This window comes from Bombina bombina, chromosome 6, assembly GCF_027579735.1.
Source record: "Bombina bombina isolate aBomBom1 chromosome 6, aBomBom1.pri, whole genome shotgun sequence".
Lineage (NCBI taxonomy): Eukaryota > Metazoa > Chordata > Amphibia > Anura > Bombinatoridae > Bombina > Bombina bombina.
The window spans coordinates 1,128,393,182-1,128,416,886 of NC_069504.1; the positions used below are offsets into that span (position 1 = coordinate 1,128,393,182).

Sequence of the window (23,705 nt, forward strand, 5' to 3'; positions counted from 1 at the left end):
TATTTAATTGTATTTAGTTAAGGGAATTAATTTAATTATACTGTAGTGTTATGTGTTAGTGTAACTTAGGTTAGGTTTTATTTTACATTTAAATTTGTATTTATTTTAGCTAGGTAGTTATTAAATAGTTAATAACTATTTTGTAACTATTCTACCTAGTTAAAATAAATACAAACTTTCCTGTAAAATAAAAATAAACCCTAAGGTAGCTACAATGTAACTATTAGTTATATTGCAGCTAGCTTAGGGTTTATTTTACAGGTAAGTATTTACTTAATTATAGTAATTTTATTTAGATTTATTTAAATTATATTTAAGTTAGGGGGGGTTAGACTTAGATTTAAGGGTTATTAACTTTAGTATAGTGGCGGCGACGTTGGGGGCGGCAGATTAGGGGTTAATAAATGTAGGTAGGTGTCGTCGATGTTAGGGACGGCAGATTAGGGGTTAATAATATTTAACTAATGTTTGCGAGGCGGGAGTGCGGCTGTTTAGGGGTTAATATATTTATTATAGTGGCGGCGATGTCCGGTTCGGCAGATTAGGGGTTAAAATTTTTATATTAGTTTTGCGATTTGTGGGGGCCTCGGTTTAGGGGTTAATAGGTAGTTTATGGGTGTTAGTGTACTTTTTAGCACTTTAGTTAAGAGTTTTATGCTACGGCGTTGTAGTGTAAAACTCTTAACTACTGACTTTAAAATGCGGTACCAGTCTTGACAGTAGAGGGTCTACCGCTCACTTTTGGTCAGACTCGTAATACCGGCGCTATGCAAGTCCCATTGAAAAAAGAGGATACGCAATTTACGTAAGTGGATTTGCGGTATTGCCAAGTCTGGCCAAAAAAGTGAGCGGTACACCTGTACCTGCAAGACTCGTAATACTAGCGGGCGTTAAAAAGCAGCGTTGGGACTGGCCAACGCTGCTTTTTAAGCCTAACGCAAAACTCGTAATCTAGGTGATAGTGTCAAGTCTGTCTCACACTGTGCATAGTGGTTTAGTGCACACTCAGAAATCCTCTCAAATGCTTATGCTTTACTCCTTGTAATAACATTTCCCATGCTCAATTAGCACTGCAGTTCCCACTGGTGGCTGCCAAAATAAAAAAAAATAAAAAAAATATTTAGTTTTTTTAGTTTTTCTTGCCTCATGGGGGCCCCCCTGTCCCATTGGGCCCCTGACAGGAGTCACCCCTGTCACCACCTGATGGCGGCCCTGTTAACATATGAGTCATACATGTGATTAGTGTAATATATTTCTAGTGCTGTTCACTTAGTATTAGAAAAGGGCTTCTTAGCCTTGGGCGCATGTATATGCCATTGGTAGGCTGACCATATTGCCGCTTTAAAAAGGGACACATATGAAAAATACATAAGTCAGGGTTCTCATAATGGAACATTATTCCAAACCATTTCTTTAAACTGCCCTGACATATGTATTTTTCATATGTGTCCCTTTTTAAAGCGGCAATATGGTCAGCCTAGCCATTGGGTAAACTGTTTTAATTTGCATATTCAACATAGTGTGTTTACCATTGCTAAGACAATGGCCCCATTACGCTAGACACTATTTCCCGGGTTTTATACGGGCACAGGCCTTACACCTCTCATATATTGTATAGCTGCCGGTTACTAATTCTATTTTCCATAGACACATAAACTTACCCTGGGAATACACACACGCTGCTGCAGATGTTGGCCTGATTGGATTATTGCTTTTCCTACTGTTTGAGGTATTACCAAATTAGGGGCTGACTATTACTCTTATTATGAACAAGTACATGTACATAGTCTTGATGATTACATGTTGTTCTACACTCGCATATATGATGTTTCATGCATATACTTGTTCATGCTGGGGATACAATATTATGTTTATATTATGATTATATTTACTCCTGCTATATCATATATTGTATATTCTATTTTCTTCTATTTTTTGTTTATATTTACCATCCACACTCGTTGCTTGGGATGGTGATGTCACTATGTAGGTGGCACCCTACCCTGGAGAGCGTGTGATTGGGTGGCTGTTCAGTTATAAGGGTGTCTGGTGTCGGTTCATGCACACTTGTTTTTTGTATGTCTGAGGAAGGGGCTAAACCCCCGAAAACGTTCACATTTTAGGAAATAAATAATTGAAAAGTTCTGGTGAGTGCACTCTTCTTTTGCTTATACAAACTTTTTCTGTTGCACCCCAAGCATTTGTGACTTGGTAGCTGGAGTGCTTGTCTGTTCTACATTTATTTATAGGTTTTTGCTTATACATATATATATATATATATATATATATATATATATATATATATATATATATATATATATATATACATATATATACACACATATTCAGTACATATAGGAATATGTATTTACAATAAAAATTACATTATCCTGTATGTGAAGACTATTGGAATGTGAAATGCGTACAGTAAATTTACAGTTAAATACATATGTACACACACTTCAGCACCCACTATTAATTCCCCCCCCCCCAAAATAAATAAATAAATACTGGTTTAAAAAGAGGTCAGTTTCTGGATTTATTAAGCATTAAACTGTTTGATAAAAGCCCAGGTACAGCTGACTTATGTTCTCTCACATGAGATCGCTGTGCTGCTGATATTTTTAATTGCTTTGGCTTTATCACAATGTACAAACAACTGATTGTGTTTGTGCAGCCGTCTTTAACGTTGTGGAGACAGATGTAAAATGATTAGCAAGCAGCCATCCTTCCATAGAATCTAAAGTATGGATCTCCCATGCCTTCAGAGTTCTGTTCTCAGCCATACGGGTTAAACCTATTAGTGTTATGGCTTTGTAACATAGAATATTAATAACACAAGTATTCTGCTGTATTGTTTCCTATACAATCAGTGTATGTTCTCCTCCTACTTATGACTATTGATGAATTTAGTTCCGTGTCAGTGCATGTTTGATTTGCTTTTGTGAACAGTTGTGCATCTCGCTGGTTACCTTGTCTGTACTGTATAAAGTAGCGGTGCACGGATGAATAAATAGATAACAAGCGGTACTACGCATAATGGGGTCTATTTTAATCTATCTTCATTTCTGGGGGAAATTCCTTATATGGCAAGGTTTGTTGCATGCTCACATGAAAATTACTTTAATAAAAATGTTACAAAATCTCACTTTTGAATGATAAAACTTGTATGACTTAAAGCGACAGTAGCCACTTTGGGTCAGATAACAAGTTGAACGTTAACTGTGCTAGAAGTAAGCTACTTGTGCGCCTCGGGTTGCGCTCGTATTATGAGTTGAAAGTAAACTGTTTTGCTTGCATGCTAACTCGAGGCTTGTAAAAAGCTGAATTTAGGATATCGCGAGTGCGAAAACCTATCCTCCCCCCATAAAAGGCAAAGGAGGAAAAAACCTAAAGCCTTACTTGCGCACAAACCAGATTTGCATATTCTCAAGTGTACTAACCCGACATGAAAATATTAATATTTTACATTCCAATGTTCTGATCTATTTATTCATAAATCTATATTTCTATATATATCTGATGGTATTTTAGTACAATTTAATCTATAACTATAAATACATTAATTAATTAATGAATGAATATATATATATGTATATATATATATATATATATATATATATATATACATATATATATATACAGTTGCAAGAAAAAGTATGTGAACCCTTTGGAATGATATGGATTTCTGCACAAATTGGTCATAACATGTGATCTGATCATCATCTAAGTCACAACAATAGACAATCACAGTCTGCTTAAACTAATAACACACAAAGAATTAAATGTTGCCATGTTTTTATTGAACACACCATCTAAACATTCACAGTGCAGGTGGAAAAAGTATGTGAACCCTTGGATTTAATAACTGGTTGGACCTCCTTTGGCAGCAATAATTTCAACCAAACGTTTTCTGTAGTTGCAGATCAGACGTGCACAACGGTCAGGAGTACTTCTTGACCATTCCTCCTTACAGAACTGTTTCAGTTCAGCAATATTCTTGGGATGTCTGGTGTGAATCGCTTTCTTGAGGTCATGCCACAGCATCTCAATCGGGTTGAGGTCAGGACTCTGACTGGGCCACTTCAGAAGGCGTATTTTCTTCTGTTTAAGCCATTCTGTTGTTGATTTACTTCTATGCTTTGGGTCATTGTCCTGTTGCAACACCCATCTTCTGTTGAGCTTCAGCTGGTAAACAGATGGCCTTAAGTTCTCCTGCAAAATGTCTTGATAAACTTGGGAATTAATTTTTCCTTCGATGATAGCAATCCGTCCAGGCCTTGACGCAGCAAAGCAGGCCCAAACCCTGATGCCCCCACCACCATACTTCACAGTTGGGATGAGGTTTTGATGTTGGTGTGCTGTGTCTCTTTTTCGCCACACATAGTGGTGTGTGTTTCTTCTAAACAACTCAACTTTGGTTTCATCTGTCCACAGAATATTTTGCCAGTACTGCTGTGGAACATCCAGATGCTCTTGTGCAAACTGTAAACGTGCAGCAATGTTTTGTTTGGACAGCAGTGGCTTCCTCTGTGGTATCCTCCCATGAAATCCATTCTTGTTTAGTGTTTTACGTATTGTAGATTCGCTAACAGGGATGTTAGCATTTGCCAGTGACTTTTGTAAATCTTTAGCTGACACTCTAGGATTCTTCTTCACCTCATTGAGCAGTCTGTGCTGTGCTCTTGCAGTCATCTTTACAGGACGGCCACTTCTAGGGAGAGTAGCAGCAGTGCTGAACTTTCTCCATTTATAGACAATTTGTCTTACGGTGGACTGATGAACAGCAAGGCTTTTGGAGATACTTTTATAACCCTTTCCAGCTTTATGCAAGTCAACAATTCTTAATCGTAGGTCTTCTGAGAGCTCTTTTGTGTGAGGCATCATTCACATCAGGCAATGCTTCTTGTGAAAAGCAAACCCAGAACTGGTGTGTGTTTTTATAGGGCAGGGCAGCTGTAACCAACACCTCCAATCTCACCTCATTGATTGGCTGTCATCTCACTCCAATTAGCTCTTGGAGATGTCATTAGTCTAGGGATTCACATACTTTTTCCACCTGCACTGTGAATGTTTACATGGTGTGTTCAATAAAAACATGGCAACATTTCATTCTTTGTGTGTTATTAGTTTATGCAGACTGTGATTGTCTATTGTTGTGACTTAGATGATGATCAGATCACATTTTATGACCAATTTGTGCAGAAATACATATCATTCCAAAGGGTTCACATACTTTTTCTTGCAACTGTATATATATACAGACTTGTATATTTATACAAATACATATGTACACAAAATGTGTACCCTGCCAGCCTTTTTCTCCAACATAGGTGTGTCCGGTCCACGGCGTCATCCTTACTTGTGGGATATTCTCCTCCCCAACAGGAAATGGCAAAGAGCCCAGCAAAGCTGGTCACATGATCCCTCCTAGGCTCCGCCTTCCCCAGTCATTCTCTTTGCCGTTGTACAGGCAACATCTCCACGGAGATGGCTTAGAGTTTTTTAGTGTTTAACTGTAGTTTTTATTATTCAATCAAGAGTTTGTTATTTTAAAATAGTGCTGGTATGTACTATTTACTCTGAAACAGAAAAGAGATGAAGATTTCTGTTTGTAAGAGGAAAATGATTTTAGCAACCGTTACTAAAATCGATGGCTGTTTCCACACAGGACTGTTGAGAGGAATTAACTTCAGTTGGGGGAACAGTGAGCAGACTTTTGCTGCTTGAGGTATGACACATTCTAACAAGACGATGTAATGCTGGAAGCTGTCATTTTCCCTATGGGATCCGGTAAGCCATTTTTATTACAGAAAGAAAAAAAGGGCTTCACAAGGGCTTTTAAGACTGTAGACATTTTCTGGGCTAAATCGATTTATATATAAGCATATTTTATACTCCATAGCCTTGAGGAATTATTTTTATCTTGGGAATTATGTAAAATAACCGGCAGGCACTGTATTGGACACCTTATTCTCTAGGGGCTTTCCCTAATCATAGGCAGAGTCTCATTTTCGCGCCTCTATTGCGCACTTGTTTTTGGGAAGCATGACATGCAGATGCATGTGTGAGGAGCTCTGATACATAGAAAAGACTTTCTGAAGGCGTCATTTGGTATCGTATTCCCCTTTGGGCTTGGTTGGGTCTCAGCAAAGCAGATACCAGGGACTGTAAAGGGGTTAAATATAAAAACGGCTCCGGTTCCGTTATTTTAAGGGTTAAAGCTTCCAAATTTGGTGTGCAATACTTTTAAGGCTTTAAGACACTGTGGTGAAATTTTGGTGAATTTTGAACAATTCCTTCATACTTTTTCACAATTGCAGTAATAAAGTGTGTTCAGTTTAAAATTTAAAGTGACAGTAACGGTTTATTTTAAAACGTTTTTTGTACTTTGTTATCAAGTTTATGCCTGTTTAACATGTCTGAACTACCAGATAGACTGTGTTCTGAATGTGGGGAAGCCAAGGTTCCTTCTCATTTAAATAGATGTGATTTATGTAAGACACAAAATTTAGAGAAAATGATGCCCAAGATGATTCCTCAAGTGAGGGGAGTAAGCATGGTACTGCATCATCCCCTCCTTCGTCTACACCAGTCTTGCCCACACAGGAGGCCCCTAGTACATCTAGTGCGCCAATACTCCTTACTATGCAACAATTAACGGCTGTAATGGATAATTCTATCAAAAACATTTTAGCCAAAATGCCCACTTATCAGCGAAAGCGCGACTGCTCTGTTTTAGAAAATACTGAAGAGCATGAGGACGCTGATGATATTGGTTCTGAAGTGCCCCTACACCAGTCTGAGGGGGCCAGGGAGGTTTTGTCTGAGGGAGAAATTTCAGATTCAGGGAAAATTTCTCAACAAGCTGAACCTGATGTGATTACATTTAAATTTAAATTGGAGCATCTCCGCGCTCTGCTTAAGGAGGTGTTATCTACTCTGGATGATTGTGAGAATTTGGTAATTCCAGAGAAATTATGTAAAATGGACAAGTTCCTAGAGGTCCCGGGGCCCCCCGAAGCTTTTCCTATACCCAAGCGGGTGGCGGACATTGTAAATAAAGAATGGTAAAGGCCCGGTATACCTTTCGTCCCTCCCCCCATATTTAAAAAATTGTTTCCTATGGTCGACCCCAGAAAGGACTTATGGCAGACAGTCCCCAAGGTCGAGGGGGCGGTTTCTACCCTAAACAAACGCACCACTATACCCATAGAAGATAGTTGTGCTTTCAAAGATCCTATGGATAAAAAATTAGAAGGTTTGCTTAAAAAGATGTTTGTTCAGCAAGGTTACCTTCTACAACCAATTTCATGCATTGTTCCTGTCACTACAGCAGCGTGTTTCTGGTTCGATGAACTAGAAAAGGCGCTCAATAATAATTCTTCTTCTTATGAGGAGATTATGGACAGAATTCATGCTCTCAAATTGGCTAATTCTTTCACCCTAGACGCCACTTTGCAATTGGCTAGGTTAGCGGCGAAAAATTCTGGTTTTGCTATTGTGGCGCGCAGAGCGCTTTGGCTAAAATCTTGGTCAGCGGATGCGTCTTCCAAGAACAAATTGATTAACATTCCTTTCAAGGGGAAAACGCTGTTTGGCCCTGACTTGAAAGAGATTATTTCTGATATCACTGGGGGCAAGGGCCACGCCCTTCCTCAGGATAGGTCTTTCAAGGCCAAAAATAAACCTAATTTTCGTCCCTTTCGCAGAAACGGACCAGCCTCAAGTGCTACGTCCTCTAAGTAAGAGGGTAATACTTCTCAAGCCAAGCCAGCCTGGAGGCCAATGCAAGGCTGGAACAAAGGAAAGCAGGCCAAGAAACCTGCCACTGCTACCAAGACAGCATGAGATGTTGGCCCCCGATCCGGGACCGGATCTGGTGGGGGGCAGACTCTCTCTCTTCGCTCAGGCTTGGGCAAGAGATGTTCTGGATCCTTGGGCGCTAGAAATAGTCTCCCAAGGTTATCTTCTGGAATTCAAGGGGCTTCCCCCAAGGGGGAGGTTCCACAGGTCTCAATTGTCTTCAGACCACATAAAAAAACAGGCATTCTTACATTGTGTAGAAGACCTGTTAAAAATGGGAGTGATTCATCCTGTTCCATTAGTAGAACAAGGGATGGGGTTCTACTCCAATCTGTTCGTAGTTCCCAAAAAGGAGGGAACATTCAGACCAATCTTAGATCTCAAGATCCTAAACAAGTTTCTCAAGGTTCCATCGTTCAAAATGGAAACCATTCGAACAATTCTTCCTTCCATCCAGGAAGGTCAATTCATGACCACGGTGGATTTAAAGGATGCGTATCTACATATTCCTATCCACAAGGAACATCATTGGTTCCTAAGGTTCGCATTCCTGGACAAGCATTACCAGTTTGTGGCACTTCCGTTCGGATTAGCCACTGCTCCAAGAATTTTCACAAAGGTACTAGGGTCCCTTCTAGCGGTGCTAAGACCAAGGGGCATTGCAGTAGTACCTTACTTGGACGACATTCTGATTCAAGCGTCGTCCCTTCCACAAGCAAAGGCCCACACGGACATTGTCCTGGCCTTTCTCAGATCTCACGGGTGGAAAGTGAACGTAGAAAAAAGTTCTCTATCTCCGTCAACAAGGGTTCCCTTCTTGGGAACAATAATAGACTCTTTAGAAATGAGGATTTTTCTGACAGAGGCCAGAAAATCAAAACTTCTAAACTCTTGTCAAATACTTCATTCTGTTCCTCTTCCTTCCATAGCGCAGTGCATGGAAGTAATAGGTTTGATGGTAGCGGCAATGGACATAGTTCCTTTTGCGCGAATTCATCTAAGACCATTACAACTGTGCATGCTCAGTCAGTGGAATGGGGACTATACAGCCCAAATCACTCAACTGTGGGGCATTCCAGACATGGATCTGATGGCCTCTCGTCAGAACTTCAAGGTTCCTTGCTACGGGTCCAGATCCAGGGATCCCAAGGCGACTCTAGTAGATGCACTAGTAGCACCTTGGACCTTCAAACTAGCTTATGCATTCCCGCCGTTTCCTCTCATCCCCAGGCTGGTAGCCAGGATCAATCAGGAGAGGGCATCGGTGATCTTGATAGCTCCTGCGTGGCCACGCAGGACCTGGTATGCAGACCTGGTGAATATGTCATCGGCTCCACCATGGAAGCTACCTTTGAGACGAGACCTTCTTGTTCAAGGTCCGTTCGAACATCCGAATCTGGTCTCACTCCAACTGACTGCTTGGAGATTGAACGCTTGATCTTATCTAATTCTGTCATTGATACTCTTGTTCAGGCCAGAAAGCCTGTAACTAGAAAAATCTACCACAAAATATGGAAAAAATATATCTATTGGTGTGAATCTAAAGGATTCCCTTGGGACAAGATAAAAATTCCTAAGATTCTATCCTTTCTTCAAGAGGGTTTGGAGAAAGGATTATCTGCAAGTTCTTTGAAAGGACAGATTTCTGCCTTGTCTGTGTTACTTCACAAAAAGCTGGCAGCTGTGCCAGATGTTCAAGCCTTTGTTCAGGCTCTGGTTAGAATCAAGCCTGTTTACAAACCTTTGACTCCTCCTTGGAGTCTCAATTTAGTTCTTTCAGTTCTTCAGGGGGTTCCGTTTGAACCCTTACATTCCGTTGATATTAAGTTATTATCTTGGAAAGTTTTGTTTTTGGTTGCAATTTCTTCTGCTAGAAGAGTTTCAGAATTATCTGCTCTGCAGTGTTCTCCTCCTTATCTGGTGTTCCATGCAGATAAGGTAGTTCTGCGTACTAAACCTGGTTTTCTTCCGAAAGTTGTTTCTAACAAAAACATTAACCAGGAGATAGTCGTGCCTTCTTTGTGTCCGAATCCAGTTTCAAAGAAGGAACGTTTGTTGCACAATTTGGATGTAGTTCGTGCTCTAAAATTCTATTTAGATGCTACAAAGGATTTTAGACAAACATCTTCCTTGTTTGTTGTTTATTCCGGTAAAAGGAGAGGTCAAAAAGCAACTTCTACCTCTCTCTCTTTTTGGATTAAAAGCATCATCAGATTGGCTTACGAGACTGCCGGACGGCAGCCTCCTGAAAGAATCACAGCTCATTCCACTAGGGCTGTGGCTTCCACATGGGCCTTCAAGAACGAGGCTTCTGTTGATCAGATATGTAAGGCAGCGACTTGGTCTTCACTGCACACTTTTACTAAATTTTACAAGTTTGATACTTTTGCTTCTTCTGAGGCTATTTTTGGGAGAAAGGTTTTACAAGCCGTGGTGCCTTCCATCTAGGTGACCTGATTTGCTCCCTCCCTTCATCCGTGTCCTAAAGCTTTGGTATTGGTTCCCACAAGTAAGGATGACGCCGTGGACCGGACACACCTATGTTGGAGAAAACAGAATTTATGTTTACCTGATAAATTACTTTCTCCAACGGTGTGTCCGGTCCACGGCCCGCCCTGGTTTTTTAATCAGGTCTGATAATTTATTTTCTTTAACTACAGTCACCACGGTATCATATGATTTCTCCTATGCAAATATTCCTCCTTTACGTCGGTCGAATGACTGGGGAAGGCGGAGCCTAGGAGGGATCATGTGACCAGCTTTGCTGGGCTCTTTGCCATTTCCTGTTGGGGAGGAGAATATCCCACAAGTAAGGATGACGCCGTGGACCGGACACACCGTTGGAGAAAGTAATTTATCAGGTAAACATAAATTCTGTTTTTTCTAACACCTGAGACCTCATATCCTTGAGCCTTTTATAACTTTTGTGTGCAGTATTTTTTCAAATAATGTTTATTAGTCATGTTATGAGTGTAACTGTTCCTTTTTTAAATAGCTCTTAGGATGCAGTTATCATTCAAGTGTAAATTGGGATTGCACTCACGTGTTCGCGTCTACTTTCAACTTGTAATACGAGCGCTAAAACTGACGTGCCCAAATGCCCACGATTAAATCCCTTTTCGCTCTTGCCTAACTGTTAGCGCTCCACTCTTAATTTGGCCCATACTGTCCCTGTGGTTTTGAAGCAAAGAAAGCTAATTGCATACATGTCACCTATTAGCATTACTACACACTATATAAAAGTGATCTATCAGGATACAGATCCTTCAAACAGCCCTCCCCAGAAATCGCCATTTTCTTTGTCCTTAATCCTGCGTAACTTGATTTGGATCAGGAAATTTTGCGATTAACAATCAAGATAAAATTTTAAGTTGTTTTCGTGACATAAACATATAGAAAGTCAGTGGTATTAGCAGCAGAATTTTTTTACGATTGTAATCGCTGGAAAATCATATGGTCAGTACCTTTCCGATGCTCAGATATCATTGTTTGATGACAACAACAAGCATTCAATTATGATCAGCCTCTTCATTTAATAATAGAAGTATTTTTTTTACGTAATTTTGATTTTCATATGCTTTTTATTAACAAAAACATATTATCTCCCACTGTTAAAGTATTTCACACCAATAATTTGTGTCTGTCAGCTGGTTTCATAGCTGGAAGAACAAATTTGATAAATTTGTCCCTAAATCTCCCCAGATTCCCATTTGCTTTGTACTGTAGCCTTGAGCTGAGATGTGATGTTCGACATTGAAAATCAATCTAAAAAACTGATAAAGTGCTACACTTGTGTGCAAAGGGGAACTAAGGATAATATTTTAATTTGACACAATCCTGTCTTTACTTCACAATGTTTTCATGCTAAAAAAACATGAAGTTAAAATGTTGCTTATCGTATGAATGATACAAAATATATAGTGTATGAAGACAAGTTTAACACATTATTGGGTGCTGCAGCCGTGATTTTGGTATTACATATGCGGCGTAGCATACAAGTTACGCACGTATATTTCACCCTTCGACCGTAATTTTTATCCCCGTCGACTAACATAGAACAGCCGCACAATTTGGTATCCAATATACAGCGTAAGGACTTACGCACGCAGAATTCAGAAAATCTACTCCATTCTCATCTCGCCACATATTGCAGGCGCAGCAACCCTTGCACTGACAAAAAAAGCAACGTAACTCCCTGAAAGCCTTAACAAGCACATACATTTAAGCAGCATCTCAAGGTTAAAGGGACAGTATACTATGATATTGGTTTTTTAAGGTTTATTTGTGTATTTGAAATAGCTGATTTTGTTGTTTGAAGCCACAACCTAATTAAATGGATTGAGCTTGTAGGTAGAATCAGATCTCATCACTTTATCACATTGTGGACATATACTTGCTTATTTACTTTAAATTTACTCTCAAAACAATCAACAATACTTGGAGGAGAGAACAATGGGAAATCATAATTGTATAACCTTCATCTCTTTAGAACCCACTGGAGTGTAATTTATTCTAATGTTAACACAGCTTGGCATTGATGCCAAAATATATAAAGGAACAGTCAAGTCCAATGAAAACCTTCTTGTTTCAAATAGGGCATGTTATTTCAAACTACTTTCAGATTGAATCCTAACACTTGCTTTGTTCTCTTGGTATTCTTAGTTGAAAGCTAAACCTAGGATGGCTCATATGATAATTTCTAAGACCTTCTTGAAGGCCACCTCTTTGCAATTGTGTCAAACCAATCACAGACAACACAACCTCTCGCCTGCAGCCTTTTAACACCTGATAATGCACAGCCTATCAGTAACATCACTATTATATATACCAATGTGTCAATTTATATTGGATGTGAGATACATTTTTTTTGTGTGTGAATATTACTATATGTACCCTTAATAAACAACTTTTATGAATGTGATTTATAGTACAAGAATATGTCATAAACATGATAATATTACCTGTGTTTATTGCCATTTCCACCCAGGTCATATTATGTTTTAACAATATTACTGTACTAAAACATACCTAACATGGGTGTGGATGACAATTATATGGTAAATAACAGAGGACAAGATTTATGGTGAACTATAAGAATATTTATTTCTTTTTTGGCTTCTTGGATGAGGGAGCTGAAGTGAATGTAGTGGATTTCCTAGTTCTGGTTTGAGAGGATTCTGCTGGTGTGCTGGCCACAGATGATAGGCTGGAGGCAGTGTCCTGCTGGTGTGTAAAGTGCTCAACCAACATAATACAGCGCTTCTTCCGACGCACATAAAGAGCTGCAATAAAACCCTTTTCATTTGCGTGCAACAGTTAACGCATCACTTGTAATCTTGCCCAATTAGGTTTTAAGTGGATCAAAATGAAAAAGATGATGCATTGTTAACCTCATTTGCATGTGACTACCCAGAATGCTTAGCCACAGTGGGCACACTGTTTGGAGAATACTGTAGGAAATCTTCTAGTTTTATGAAACGGAGACGTATAGTTAGTTATTCACCAAATGGATTTTATTACTGAATTGGATTATATTTCAGTAGTTTGTCCTTGAATCTGTTACGTTCTTGACTATAAGCAGCAATATATACATACAAATATCATTTGAAATGTGACTGACACAAGTGTTTTTATTACATACAGTCAGCGTTATCCATCAATGTCATAACGTTTATTGTACAATAATGTCTAACACCAGTACATTGTTATACTATTACGTGTATTACGTGTAAAACATATGGAGGTTACTTCTGGTTGCAAGAGGTGATTCCTCCAGTTGCAAACGTTACGTTTAGTTATAAATTGACTAGTATTTATTATCAAACTATTTATTATTTGTACAATTTTTGTGACTTTTTCTAGCATAATGTGGCACTGTTAGAGATATGTGACCAACCCCAAACTTACTGCAGTATGTGTACCATAGGCATGGGTGTATAGCCACCAATGAGCAGCTAACTCCTGCAGAGAATTGCTACTCCCGGGCATACGTATGCATTTTTTTTTAACAAAGAATGAAGTAGATTTGTTAATAAAAGTACATTAAAAAGTCTGTTAAAGGGACAGTCTAGTTGTCAATTTTTATTGTTTAAAAAGATAGATAATCCCTTTATTACCCATTCCCCAGTTTTGCATAACCAGCACAGTTATATTAATACACTTTTTACCTCTGTGATTACCTTGTATCTAAGCCTCTGCAGACTGCCTTCTTATTTCAGTGCTTTTACAGACATTTTAGCCAAAACCATTATTGTTCTCCACAGGAGTGAGCACAATTTTATCTATATGGCACACATGAACTAGCACTGTCTGTTTTTTTAAGATTTTAAAAGCACTGAGATGAGGGGCGGCCTGCAGGGCTTAGAAACAGGGAAACCTAGAGGTTATAAAGTATACTAATATGTTGGTTGTGCAAAACAGGGGAATGGATAATAGAGATTATCTATCTTTTAAAACAAGAACATTTTTCAAGTAGACTGTCCCTTTTAAAATGGCATGCTCTATCTGAACCATTAAAGTTGACTTTTTCCATTAATTTTCCTTCTATGCACAACTTGAACGAGTTTGTATCTCTGTACCTGAGGGGCACGTTCTGTAACACAAGTTTCTGCATCAAGCCTATAGATTTGTGTCCTATAGTAGAACTGGACATTGTTTTGGGGTCAGCTATTAAGTCCTTTTTATCTTCATTCATAGGAAACTGCTAAATGACTGCTGTGACCCGGGGCATCTCTTCTCTATGACAAAAGTAAATACGCCGCTAGGAGAGAATCTATGGTTTGATGGCGAGTTCCTGTATTCACTTCCTATTGACAACACAACATACAATCTCTTTCCTCAGGTCAGTAAAAAACTCCACTGTCCTTTTATTGACATATGTTTTAAAGATGCAAAGAACAGAACTAAACCTTATTGTTAGCAAATAACAAGGACACAGGTGTTCTTTTGTAGTAAAATTAGCGCCTGGGATTTTTCAGACTGAGCCAATGGGATGTTCTTGAGTCTAAAATGCATTTCTAACCATAACATAGTAATAGTTAATCAGTACTCATTTGGTACTATGAGGTTGTTGCTGGCCCTGTTCTTAGTCCTGTATAGTTATCATGAGTAATATAAATCACACAATGCAGGGAACCCGCCTCTTATGTTTTTTTCAAGTTTACGGTGTGTGACAGTGTGTATGTGCGATCACATGTACCATTGTGTATGTGCGATCACATGTACCATTTGTGTGTGTATGCGCGATCACATGTACCATTGTGTGTGTGTGATCACATGTACCATTGTGTGTGTGTGTGTGTGTATGTGCGATCACATGTACCATTGTGTGTGTATGTGCGATCACATGTACCATTGTGTGTGTGTGGGACAGTGTGTGTATGTGCGATCACATGTACCATTGTGTATGTGTATGTGCGATCACATGTACCATTGTGTGTGTGTGACAGTGTGTGTATGTGCAATCACATGTACCATTGTGTGTGTATGTGCGATCACATGTACCATTGTGTGTGTGACAGTGTGTGTATGTGCGATCACATGTACCAGTGTGTGTGTGTGTGTGTGACAGTGTATGTATGTGCGATCACATGTACCATTGTGTGTGTGTGGGACAGTGTGTGTATGTGCGATCACATGTACCATTGTGTATGTGTATGTGCGATCACATGTACCATTGTGTATGTGTATGTGCGATCACATGTACCATTGTGTGTGTGTGTGACAGTGTGTGTATGTGCAATCACATGTACCATTGTGTGTGTGTATGTGCGATCACATGTACCATTGTGTGTGTATGTGCGATCACATGTACCAGTGTGTGTGTGTGTGTGACAGTGTATGTATGTGCGATCACATGTACCAGTGTGTGTGTGTGTGTGTGTGACAGTGTATGTATGTGCGATCACATGTACCATTGTGTGTATGTGCGATCACATGTACCATTGTGTGTGTGCGATCACATGTACCAGTGTGTGTGTGTGACAGTGTGTATGTGTGATCACATGTACCATTGTGTGTGACAGTGTATGTCTACATGTATATGTGTGACTGTGTATGTGTGCGCACATGTACCATTGTGTGTGTCTACATGTATATATGTGTGACAGTGAGTGTGTGTGTGTGGCAGCGCATGTACGTGTTTGTATGTACATAGGCGTGACGTGTGTGTGTGTGTGCACATGTGACAGTGTGTGTTCGCACACATGTAGACACACACAATGGTACATGTTTGTGTGTGTGTATGTCTACATGTTTATGCGTGTACATGAATGTGTAAATATGTTACATTGTGTGTGTGTGTGTGTGTACATGAATGTGTGACTGTGTGTATCTATTGTATAATGTATATCAGCAAGTAAGTGCTGCATTGTAAATAAATAAATTCACATAACAGCTATTTTGTTAGCAACATTTACAAGGTTTTGAAAATCAAGATCAGTTCAGGGCTGTACCACTTGAAAAGTCTGATCCATGTTCCTGGTCTCCTTGCTTTGGCTAATGAGGGACAGATATAAATGAGCTTGTTATCTGAGCTAACCAATCGCTGTGTAGAATGTTGCATTCTCAGATAAATGTGACCATACGTAAGTAGGATGTAGTACATTTCTAGACATTCTCTAGGAGGAATAAAAAGAAATGGAGAACAGTGCAACTCGATGTAAGAGTAGCTTTATTAAAACGTGAGAATGCTCAGTAAAAAACTAGTAGATTAATGATAGCTCATCAATAAAATCATAGGTCCATCCATCTGCAACCCTTTGTTAGTTCCTCCCGGCGTCTAATAGCTCCGACCTATATAACATTTATTGTGTGCTATAGATTTCTCTCCATACTGAAGTGTTTGACCATCAGGCCTTTACACTCTATCTTAAAGGGACAAAAAAATTGCAAATAGAAAATGAACTTTGCTCATAACTGTGCGTTTAACTCCGGCAAAGAAATTAAGCACATAGTTAAAGTTTTTGTTCCAGAAATGCACTACTGAGAACTAACTGAACACATCTGGTGAGACAAAGACATCTTGTGTGAGGCTTATGTGTATAGCCATAAATCACAAACTATCTACCAGTAGTGCATTGCTGAGCATATGTACATATCCTTTTCAACAAAGATACCATGAAAACAGTCATATTGATTTTGGAAGTGAATTTAAAACAGTCTTAGAATGTTAACTGAATCCTGAAAGTGTTTAATTTGACTGTCCTGTACCATTAAACACACACAGCTGTTTCCTCCTTTCCTGAACTCCCTCGTCTTGGTAACAAATAGCTGTGTTCCTCATCCAGTGTGCGCATCACAATCTGTATTCCCTGTGTCTGGCAGCGGTAATGATCTGTGTCCTTCATATAGAATGCTACATAAGCAGCGTGTGTCACATGGCATGACCTCTGACCCAGAGGCAGGACTTTAGTTTAACTGTGTATTGTCCGTACTGTACACCCTGTAAAATGTTGTTCCTTTATTAAAAGCAATAATAGCTGTACGAATATAAAAATAATTCTATGGACTGCAAAACAATGCAAATTGTGTTATCAAAGTGACAGTTTGTGTTTATTTAAAACATTTATTTGTATGCAATGCAGTGTATGGAAGGGACATGCACAGTTTGTGTCTAAGCACAACAAGAATCTGCATGCGGAATATGTATTGTTATAAACATTTACAGCTCTAAATTTGGTCGCAAAATTTACATCATTTTGCAGTTCAGGGCCTTTGAAATACTTCTTGATTATAGTTATCTCTGCTGTGACCAGTGGGGATTCAAACAGCAAATTTAGCACCCTTAAAGGGACGTGAAACCCAAATATTTTCTTTCATGATTTTGGACAGAACATACAATTTTAAACAACTTTCCAATTTACTTCTATTATCAAATTTGCTTCATTTTGTATCATTTGTTGAAGGAGCAGCAATGCACTATTGATTTCTAACTGAACACATGGGTGAGCCAATGAAAATTGGTATATATATATATATATATATATATATGCTGCTACCAATCAGCAGCTAGAACTTAGGTTATTTGCTGCTCCTGAGCTTACCTAGATAGATAAACCTTTCAGAAAAGGATAACAAGAGAAGAAGTGAATTAAATAATAGAAGTCAATTGGAAAGTTGTTTAAAATTGCATGCTCTTTCTGAATCATGAAAGAAAAATGGGGGGGTTTTATGTCCCTATAAGAGGACATTAAACACTTTGAGAATATAATATACAGTGTTTCATTATGTGTGGTAACATTTATTATACTTTTATTCTTAATTTTGTACCCCTTTACCTGTAGTGAAATGCTGAAAATGTTGGGCTTTCCAACTCCTGTTAAGTGTGAGTGCAAACTCCAGAGGAAACTTCTATATTTCCCTCAGTCATTGGCTGCACACTCTAGTGACCTATTTATAACTGTCTGTAATTGGTCTCCACAGAGAAGGATAGACAAAAATTTCTAGTGTTCTGTGCCTTGTGACAATACCGCACAAGCTCATTGGAGATGAGCGATAGCCCAACACAATCGTTCCTAATATAGCATATAGATATACAAGATAGGAGCGCCGTCTTCACAGGAAGAATGGCTTAAAGGGACATTATACACTCATTTTTTCTTTGCATAAATGTTTTGTAGATAATCTATTTATATAGCCCATAAAGTTTTTTTTTTAAATTAATGTATAGTTTTGCTTATTTTTAAATAACATTGCTCTGATTTTCAGACTCCTAACCAAGCCCCAAAGTTTTATGTGAATACGCTCAACTACCTACTCCAGCTTGCTCCTGTTTGTGTAAAGGGTCTTTTCATATGCAAAAGAAGGGGGAGGGGGAGTGTCTTATTTGCCACTTGCAGTGGGCTTTCCAGCTACCTTTTCAACAAAGCCAAAGTGACAGCTTCTAAGTAAGTTTTTAAACAGTTTTATACTGGATTTTTATATCAGTATCTGTGCATCTTATTCTTTATAGTAGTGTCTATTACATGCAGTTATATGAAAATGAGTGTATACTGTCCCTTTAAGTGTGGCGTAGAGATGTATTATATAAACAAGTGTAACATTATTTAAAGGGACACTAAACCCAAGTTTTTTCTTTTATGATTCAGGTAGAGAATCAAATTTGAAATCACTTTCTAATTTACTTCTATTATCTAATTTGCTTCATTCTTTAGATATTCTTGTTGAAGAAATAGCAATGAACATAGGTGAGCCAATCGGACAAGGCATTTATGTGCAGCCACCAATCAGCAGCTACTGAGCCTATCTAGATATGCTTTTCAGCAAAGGATATCAAGAGAATTAAGCAAATTAGATAATAGAAGTAAATTAGAAAGCTGTTTAAAATTGCATGCTCTTTCTAAATCATGAAAGAAAAAAATTGGGTTTCATGTCCCTTTAAGTTACATACAGTGTCTGGCAGTATGTTTGACCATACCCAGATAAAGATTATGATTTTTTTTTTTCATCAGTGGTTATCAATTGTAATCAATAAAATGCAAGAGGACGTGCTTAGGAAGCTTAATACAATATAACAAAAAGTGTATAGAGAGGTAACACTGTGTTAAAGTCGTGTACAGTGTCCTGAGGATAAATAAGTGGTTTGTGACTAATCTTATAGTCAAAACATAATAGCTACTTGTGTATAAAAAAGTAACTCATATCAAAAAGAAAGGAGAGAGGAAGCCTTATGGCTACTTATGTATAGAGGAGTGGCAATGTAAAAATTGCCACACTGTCTATTGCAGATTGCTACATACGCTAACAAACTTTCAGTAGTAGTGAATCATACGTGCTGTAGGGAAAAAAAGGGAGTGAAACTACGTGCTGTGTGAAGATTGCAGATTCAAGATGGAAGTGCAATAAGCTATATGATGATTTACTAATAACCTTTTATTTGATGAATTATAAAATGACATTTTATGTATCTCATATAAACCTTTTATACATGGTAAAACAGGGCTCGACAAACCCAGGAGCCTGGGAGCCACTGGCTCCTAGAATTTTACCCCTGGCTCCTAACTTTTTGAGTTATTCTCCATATATCTGTATACAAATCCAACTGTCTGGCTCCTAAAAATATGCCTGGCTCCTAAGTATTCTTACTGGCTCCTAATTTTTGCACATATTCGTCAAGCACTGCGGTAAAACGTATTAGAACATAATATAATATGGTAACATACTAGAACATGTTAAAATGCGGTGACATATGTGCTATATTAAAACATGCTTACTGAGTAATTGCTGCAGCAATAAAAACGACTCAAAAACGTATTATTGACACAAAGAAAAAATGAAAAAGTGAAAAAAAAAATGTAAGGGAATGTAGATGTAGAAATAAAAAAAAAAAATGCAAAATAGCAAAAATGTCAAAGGCAAATGTGGGGAAAGAAAGTTCTGAATAAATTAGAAGTTTTTGGAAGTACTCCAAATGGTGGAAGCTGCTCTGAAGGATACCCAGGTTACAAAATGGCGGCACCCACTGGTTTATGGGCACTAAAACTTTACCCTTCTATTTACAATATTTAAACAGCAAATCTAATAATAAAAAAAATCTGCATATTCTTCACAGACCAATCTTTGCTTTGAAGACTTATTAAGCATTTATTTAGTGTTTAATTGGTGTATTCTGTATCTGCCCCTCCTGCTCTGCATATGAACTGTATAATGTAGCAGCAAGTTCATGCGTTGCCCTCATCAGTTGTGTTCCCAGGGGATACTCAAAAGTACAAGTGCCGGTAGCTTTCAAAAGGTCACATTACATATTAAAGTCAGAATTACAGGGACGTGTAACCCAAATTTGTTTCTTTCATGATTCAGACAGAGCAGCAATTTATTTCTAATTTACTCCTATTATCAATTTTTCTTCATTCTCTTGGTATCTTTATTTGAAAAAGCAGGAATGTAAGCTACATTTAGCCACCAATCGGCAAACACTACTCAGGTGCTAAACAAAATTGGGCCGGCTCCTAAGCTTACATTCCTGCTTTTCAATTAAAGATTCCAAGAGAATGAATAACATTTGATAATAGGAGTAAATTAGAAAGTTTCTTAAATTTGCTGCTCTATCTGAATCAAGAAGAAAAAAAATTGGGTTTCATATGAGCAGCAATTTTAAGAAACTTTTCAATTAACTTCTATTAAATTTACAGGATTCCCTTGCTTTCCTTTGTTAAAAAGCATACCTTGGTATGCTCAGAAGCAGCAATGCACTACTGAGAGCTGGTGATTGGTCGCTACACACATATATGCCTCTTGTCATTGTCTCACCAGATATGTTCAGCTAGCTCCCAGTAGTGCATTGCTGCTCTGGTGCTAACTTTAACTGTGTATTTAACCTCTTTGCAGGAGCGCAATCATTAGTGCAATAATAACATACTCTAAAACATTTAACTATTTGTGCGTATTAAATATTAAATGTATTTTAATTCAGGAGGCAAAATGAGCGAATAATTAAAGAAAGATTACAGCACAAATAAAAATCAGTATTTTTATAATAAGAGTAGAACTGAGCTGTAGACCATGGCCTGCGGAGAGAAATGTAGCATACAGGTTTAATAGACCAGCGGTTGCCAACCAGTGGTCCGTGGACCACTGGTGGTCCACGAGAAGATGTTGGTGGTCCTTGACACCATCAAGCAGGAATTAATCTCCTCTGATTCAGCGCTGCGGAATCTGTTGGCGCTCTACAAATACATGATAATGATAATAATGGTGTCACCCCCGTCGCGCCGCAACTCCCTACAGTTCCTGGCTGGACTTCAGTGAAAACCGATGGAGGAGGAGTTAAATTACAATCTCCCTACGCACTTTGCATAGTACTGCGCAACTTGCGTAGCTAGATTGTATTTCTCTTGTTAAGTGTGTTCAGTCCACGGGTCATCCATTACTTATGGGATATATTCTCCTTCCCAACAGGAAGTTGCAAGAGGATCACCCAAGCAGAGCTGCTATATAGCTCCTCCCCTAACATGTCATATCCAGTCATTGTCTTGCAAGTCTCAACAAAGAAGGAGGTCGCGAGAGGAGATAGGAGTTTTTACCTAATTATTCTTCAATCAAAAGTTTATTATTTTAAAATGGCACCGGAGTGTGCTGTTTTTTCTCTCAGGCAGTATTTAGAAGAAGAATCTGCCTGCGTTTTCTATGATCTTAGCAGACGTAACTAAGATCCACTGGCTGTTCTCGCACATTCTGAGGAGTGGGGTAACTTCAGAAAAGGGAATAGCATGCGGGGTCACCCGCAAATGAGGTATGTGCAGTAATATTTTCTAGGAATGGAATTGACTAAGAAAACACTGCTGTTACCCATATGATGTAAGTACAGCCTTTAATGCAGTAGTAGCGACTGGTATCAGGCTGATAAATGTATGCGCAGTTGAGTTATTTTCTAGGGACTAGAATTTGACTGAGAAAATACTGTTAATACTGAAATAAATGTATGAGCCTTAAAGGGACACTGAACCTACATATTTTCTTTTGTGATTCAGATAGAGCATGCAATTTTAAGCAACTTTCTAATTTACTCCTATTATCAATTTTTCTTCGTTCACTTGCTATCTTTATTTGAAAAAGAAGGCATCTAAGCTTTTTTGTTTCAGGACTCTGGACAGCACTTTTTTTTATTGGTGGATGAATTTATCCACCAATCAGCAAGAATAACCCAGGTTATTCACCAAAAATGGGCCGGCATCTAAACTTACATTCTTGCATTTCAAATAAAGATACCAAGAGAAGGAAGAAAATTTGATAATAGGAGTAAATTAGAAAGTTGCTTAAAATTGCATGTTCTGTCTGAATCACAAAAGAAAAAATTTGGGTTCAGTGTCCCTTTAACTGCAGTAGAAGCGACTGGTAGCAGGCTTAGTGATAACTTTGCATAACGCTGGAAAGTTGTTTTCAAAACGTTTACTGGCATGTTATTCGTTTTGTGAGGTAATTTGGTGATAAATCTTTTTGGGCATGATTTTTTTCCATATGGCTAACGTATATTTCTGTATAGAAACCGTTGTAACAGGTCTCCCACTGTTGTAATATGAGTGGGAGGGGCCTTTTTTAGCGCCTTGTTGCGCAGTTAAAATTCTAGCACAGTCTTCCTGCTTCTTCCTCCTTGATCCAGGACGTCTCCAGAGAGCTCAGGGGTCTTCAAAATTCATTTTTGAGGGAGGTAATCAGTCACAGCAGACCTGTGACAGTGTGTTTGACTGTGATAAAAGCGTTAAATCTTAAATTGATTATCCGTTTTTGGGTATTGAGGGGTTAATCATCCGTTTGCTAGTGGGTGCAATCCTCTGCTAAATTCATACATTTACTGTTAAAATTGTTGGCTATAACTGAATTAGTTCATTGTTATTTCAACTGTGACAGTTTTTTTGTGTTTTTAAAAGCGCTGCAGCGTTTTTTCTATTGCTTGTAAATTTATTGAAAGATTTTTTCCAAGCTTGCTAGCCTTCATTGCTAGTCTGTTTAAACATGTCTGATACAGATGAATCTACTTGTTCATTATGTTTAAAAGCCAATGTGGAGCCCAATAGAAATATGTGTACCAATTGTATTGATTTTACTTTAAATAAAAGTCAGTCTTTACTGGTAAAGAAATTATCACCAGACAACGAGGGGGAAGTTATGCCGCCTAACTCTCCTCACGTGTCAGTACCTTCGCCTCCCGCTCAGGAGGTGCGTGAGATTGTGGCGCCAAGTACATCAAGGCCCTTACAAATCACTTTGCATGATATGGCTAATGTTATGAAAGAAGTATTATCTAATTTGCCTGAGTTAAGAGGCAAGCGCGATAGCTCTGGGTTTAGGACAGAGCGCGCCGATGACACGAGAGCCATGTCCGATACTGCGTCACAATTTGCAGAACATGAGGACGGAGAGCTTCATTCTGTGGGTGACGGATCTGATCCGGGGAGACCGGA

The 23,705-nt window shown here is 38.5% G+C and overlaps 1 protein-coding gene across 1 annotated transcript in view; it reads left to right on the plus strand.

Moving 5' to 3' along the window:
• ST8SIA1 (ST8 alpha-N-acetyl-neuraminide alpha-2,8-sialyltransferase 1) overlaps window positions 1–23,705 on the plus strand; it is a 137,586-nt gene that overhangs the window by 76,165 nt on the left and 37,716 nt on the right. The window contains exon 2 of the mRNA XM_053719101.1: window positions 14,503–14,647. Coding sequence (XP_053575076.1) covers window positions 14,503–14,647 — 145 coding nt within the window. The remainder of the gene's footprint in view (window positions 1–14,502; window positions 14,648–23,705) is intronic.